Source organism: Pundamilia nyererei, unplaced genomic scaffold, assembly GCF_000239375.1.
Source record: "Pundamilia nyererei isolate P.nyererei 1_Seehausen unplaced genomic scaffold, PunNye1.0 scaffold00043, whole genome shotgun sequence".
NCBI lineage: Eukaryota > Metazoa > Chordata > Actinopteri > Cichliformes > Cichlidae > Pundamilia > Pundamilia nyererei.
The window spans coordinates 3,022,606-3,027,900 of record NW_005187444.1 but is presented as its reverse complement, the minus strand read 5'-3'; the positions used below and the strand labels follow the sequence as shown (position 1 = coordinate 3,027,900).

Below are 5,295 nucleotides of genomic sequence, written 5' to 3'. Positions count from 1 at the left end.
TGTGGAAAAGTTCAAGAGGGCCGAATACTTTTGCAAGCCGCTGTATATCTACTGGCATATATCAAAGTTTCTCTCCTGCTCTGATTTCCTCATGAAGGGCATTTAGTACAGTTGAATATATGTGATCCAGCACAAGCTAAACTGGACATAATTTTCGTTAACTTGAGCATTTTAGAAGCTGTTACCTTAAATAATAAAACCTCATTAAAAATTTAGGCTGTCTGTGATTTGTGCTCCAGGCCATTTTGAGTGCAGAAAATCCAGAAGAGCCGTACTTGGGTGGCATCAACTACAACTGTGTAGCACCAGGGAAACGCTTCATGTCCATGGACAACCTGTCTGGTGGAGAAAAAGCCATCGCAGCCCTTGCTTTCATATTTGCCATACACAGGTAACACTGAAGACACCCCATGGTAGAATACATGAAAAATGTGTTACATATATTAAATGTATTCTTTTCAGTGAATTATAGTTTAAGGTCAAAGAAAACCCTGTTTTTTTATTTTAATAAATGTATGTCGCTTGTTAAGCTGCAGAATAATCATGTTAAATAATAAACTACTATTGACCAAAATAATGTGATTATGGTTTTTGAGCAGCCCTAGTGATCAGTATTTGATTATGTTGACTGACACAAAGTGATGCCATATTCCTGACCCACGTTCCTAGTATACTGTGTCTGTTCTGTTTCCTTCTCTCAGCTTCCGGCCTGCTCCTTTCTTAATCTTGGATGAGGTGGATGCAGCCCTGGACAACACTAACATTGGAAAGGTAAGAGTCAAGCTGCATTAACATTCACTATTAATATCCACCACTGGGACAACCCAGTATCCCGGCAAAACGTGTAATAGACACACCAGTCCACCGTGTCTATTTCACGCTTTGCCTTTCAAGACGTGAAATCAACACGGTGGACCAGTGTGTATATTACATGTTTAGGCGTGATTTGGAGTTGGCTGGAAACTATTAATATATTGATTATATCCATTGATCAACCTCAGGAAAAAGTGTCACCAATCTTCTCCATGATTGCAGTTGTGGGTACGGAACTTGACCCACAGATACACACTACTGGTACTCTTTGAATAGTTGCCTGTCAGACTGAAGACTAGATTTAAAGGACTATTCAGTTTGGCACAGAAGCACCTTAATGCAGAACTGTTTGACCTGCACTGTGGATGGGACATAATTATGCTAATAACTTATTCTTAGTTGTAAGAAGCAGTGACATAAGCTGGTGTTGGATTGGGGGCTTCTAATAGAAAGGGATGCACTGCAGCAGGAGAACCATGTATTATTATTCAGATTATATTATTTTTGTATATTTACCAAATATATTTTGCCTACTGCATTCTGAAAGGAAACTTTTGTGGGCGATATATCAAGTGCAAATATTCACTGTCTCCAGGTGACCAGTTTCATCAGAGAGGAGTCCAGGGAGAACATGCAGATCATCATCATCTCTCTCAAGGAGGAGTTTTTCTCCAAGGCAGACGCTCTGCTGGGCGTCTATTCAGATGTAACATAGCTTTCATTAATTATGAAAATTAGTGAAGAAGTTTAAATTCCTACAATGCCAGGCAATAGAGTCATTATTCTTTTGTGTTTGGCAGTTTGATGAATGCATGTTCAGCTGCGTTCTGACCCTAGACCTGCGTCCCTATCCTCTGGTTGAAGATGACAATGGGAAACAGACTGACAAAGAGACCAGCTCCGACAAAAGGCAGGATTGAGCTTTACAGGAATCAGCTGCATGAAGCCATTATGTTTTCTTCTTGTCTAGTGGCCTGTTGCATTGTTTAATGGATGTGGTTGTTTCTTAGTGTTCTTCTATTTTACTACACAGAGGAACTGTCCAGACTAAATGTGCAGGCAGTGGAGTTATCTTGGATATCAAATGATGAGCTTTATGTTTGACTGTTTTAGAGTCGTTCTTGTTCTTTAAAGTAATTGCAATTCACTGAAGATTTTTTTTTCAGATAAATTTTGACCTCAAGTTATGTTTATGAGAAGGTTGTGTGTTTTAATTTGCTTACAAAGCAAAGTTTTTAACTGAGGTGAAAAATGAAAGAAGAAAAAACCCTTCATATAAAATGTAGCAACCACACATTACAGCCTTTGAAGGACTCTGTTTATGTGCTTGTTCTCCCATTAGGCACTTTGAAGTTATTGGTGTAAATGTTACCACTGAAGTTGGAAAATGCTCTGTTCATTAAATCCACTAAGTTTAATAAGTGTGATGTGTTGCTGTTATATTTTCAGCCTTTTTAAAAAAGTGTTTCCCATTTAAATGCAACAAATTCTGCTTTACTACCCATTACCCAGTACCATTGTGGATTGAGTTATGATATTAAAAGCATAATATCGTTGTTTTATATTATTTGCCATGTACAAATTACAGAGCCCATGAAGGTGCATAAGGTGATATTTTGTCTACTGCAGACAAATTATTTGTGCTAATAAGATGTAGTGTAGAAGATACTGTGATATCAACCTCCTGACCATCTGTTGCATTAATATGCAAATAACTTATTATGTATGCACAGGATAGATACACTCATAACATAATTTTAGTGCTAAATTGAATTTAGGATGCACACAGCTACCATATAATTGAGAACACAGCAATGTGTTTTATATTTTTGTGATTCTGAAATGCTTGCTGATTCAACATTAAGATATAATTTACTGTAGATATTAAAAAGTAGCAAAGTGTTAAAGACTGGATACTGCATAGCTTGAAAAGCAATGAGACCTGGTTATAAAAAGATCTTAATAATAGTGAGGTGGAAGTAAAAGTTATAGCTGAGTAGCTGAGTAATTTCTGTGATGGCTGTTTGCATCTGAAAGTATTCACAGTAAACTACAAACTAAATAACTTGAAATAAAAAATAGCACTTTGTAGGGGCTCCACTGACATTTTTTGTTGAGATACAGTCTTGTTTACGCAGAGCCTTAGACATAAATATACGTACAATAAGGCTGTATATGCGACCTGGCCACCAGTAGGGGGCGGTAATATTGAGCACTTTACAGCTAAGAAGCAGACCCCGTGATCACTATTTACGGAAGTGTATCCTCGTTTCGAATTGAAGTCTGCTCACAGGCATTTTTGTTGTGCTGTCATGCAGATATTTCTTAATTATTCAGAGCTAAATCGCTACATTGAAAAACATTCGCTCGGGGTTCATTTATCAAACGAGCTTCCGGTAACCCCGTTTGTAACACATCCTAGCTGGCAATTAGTAGCTAGCCTAAACCGGTGAGCGCACAGCCCTTTTACTTCCTCTGGTCCTACATACTTGGTCCAGTAGTTATTTAGGGTCCGTTTGTAGACCGTATGGACTCTGCACAAACTGGTTTTTAGCAGGAAACTCCAGTTTTTGAAAACGTTAACTGAAGCTAACTGCTAGTTTGCTAACCTAACGTCAGCACCATGGGAGCGGAACAGAGCGGAGATGCGGAGCACAAACATTCCGATTACAGCTCATCAGGTAAGGCTGTCTGCCGTGGTGGTTTTCTCTGTTAAGGTTAGTTTTAATGAAAAGTAAACCGAGCTGAGGTTAGGATTATATGTCAAGCCACCTGCACCAACAGTCATCGGTATTACAAATCCTATTTGCGTTCACCCTCCAGTAGTAGCACCACTACTAGTAGTATACATATAATAATGAAAGTCCTGCTGTCAAATTGTGTGGGTACTGAGCTTTTTAAAAGTTACACATATTCCACATGTGCTGTGCTTCAGATTTGGTTTTCATTACATTTCTGTCGTTGCAGTGGTGCCATCTCCAGCAAAACAGAAGGCAAAGATGGATGATATTGTGGTTGTGGCTCAGGGGACTCAGTCAATGCGAAATATCCACAACGACCCAGATGTCATCAAGCTTCAGGAGATACCTACATTTCAGCCGCTTTTGAAAGGTAACGTTTAAGTCTCCGGAGTGCTGTCACGGATTTTTGTTTGGCACTTTAAGAGACTGTAAAAGAGGATCTGGGTATAGGGTTTTAGTGGCGGGTGCTCATATTAAATATGGCCAGAGTTTAAAACAAGCAGTATACCACCCGGTGTGCTGCTGCATGGTGGAGTAAACACAGGGCAAGATTGACTCATGTCCCATACCCAAGTCAGTTTTGGACCGATTTCAATTAAATGAAATAAAAATACAGTACCAGATCTTTGCATTCCTATTTACAAGGATTGATGTTGTGCCAAAAAAGTGATTTCTGTGTTTCTTATATCTTAACTTATATTGGTAAATACATGGTATGTTTATAATTACCTTAATTTTACTACATGTGTAAAGTAAAGTGTGCGTGTTAGTCCCCATAGGGAAATAGTTCCTCTGCATTTAACCCATTCACCCAGTGAAGCAGTGGGCAGTCGCCATTGCAGCGCCCAGGGAGCAGTGTGTAGGGACGGTACCTTGTAGCTGTTCAGTGGAGTCGAACCCCCCGACCTTCCGATCATAGGGCCACCACTCTACCTACTGAGCTATCCCTGCCCCCTTTGTAGTTAATCTAGTTCTTTTTCGTGACCCAAAGTATGTTTAAAGAACTATAATGATATATTTGATACATGTCTCAACTCTGAATATTTTTATATATTTTATTTTTACTCTATTTAATTTGTAAAAAATGTGTACACACACACACACACACGTAGAAAAATATTTAGTATACACATCCAGAAATGCATATACTATTATATATTGTACATATATTTATTAGTTTCAGATGTAGCCATTCTTGTATTTTGCTTGTTTACATTATTGTTTTTTGCACAACTCTGTTGCTTGTGAAGCTCGCACACAAGAATTTCACTCACATGTGCTGTACCAATGTACCTGCACATGTGATGTGACAATAAAAGTGATTTGATTTGATTTGATATTTGTTACAATTTCTCTCTCTTAAAGATATATAGATAGTTATAGAGGTTGCACTGGTGGTCCAACTCCTCCACGTTGGTTCGTCAATACGTGCCTTTGCCAGAGGGTTTGCTGTGTTTCCCAGCACAGTCTCAAGAGCATGGAGGAGATTCCGGGAGACAGACTCTTACTCTAGGAGAACTGGACAGGGTTGTAGAAGGTCCATAACCAATCATTACTGCCAGAGCTGCAAAATAACCTCCAGCAGGCCACTGATGTGAATGTCTCTGAAAAAACAATGCGAAACATACTTCATGATGGTAGCCTGAGGGCCCAGCATGTTCTAGCGGGCCCTGTGCTTACTGCTTGGCACCGTTGGCCATTAAATACCCGAATTGGCAGGTCCATCTCGTAGTGTACCTGC

At 39.2% G+C, this 5,295-nt stretch overlaps 2 protein-coding genes across 2 annotated transcripts in view; both read left to right on the top strand.

Annotated features, from left to right (window-relative positions):
* The window catches only part of smc1b (structural maintenance of chromosomes 1B), a 15,458-nt gene extending 13,227 nt beyond the window's left edge, over nt 1-2,231 (top strand). The window contains exons 22-25 of the mRNA XM_005731532.1: nt 240-391; nt 702-771; nt 1,409-1,519; nt 1,614-2,231. Of these exons, the coding sequence (XP_005731589.1) occupies nt 240-391; nt 702-771; nt 1,409-1,519; nt 1,614-1,733 (453 nt within the window). The 3' untranslated portion in view covers nt 1,734-2,231. The remainder of the gene's footprint in view (nt 1-239; nt 392-701; nt 772-1,408; nt 1,520-1,613) is intronic.
* Nucleotides 2,232-3,022: 791 nt separating this feature from the next.
* The window catches only part of borcs5 (BLOC-1 related complex subunit 5), a 5,797-nt gene continuing 3,524 nt past the window's right edge, over nt 3,023-5,295 (top strand). Inside the window, exons 1-2 of the mRNA XM_005731531.2 lie at nt 3,023-3,494; nt 3,781-3,924. Of these exons, the coding sequence (XP_005731588.1) occupies nt 3,437-3,494; nt 3,781-3,924 (202 nt within the window). The 5' untranslated portion in view covers nt 3,023-3,436. The remainder of the gene's footprint in view (nt 3,495-3,780; nt 3,925-5,295) is intronic.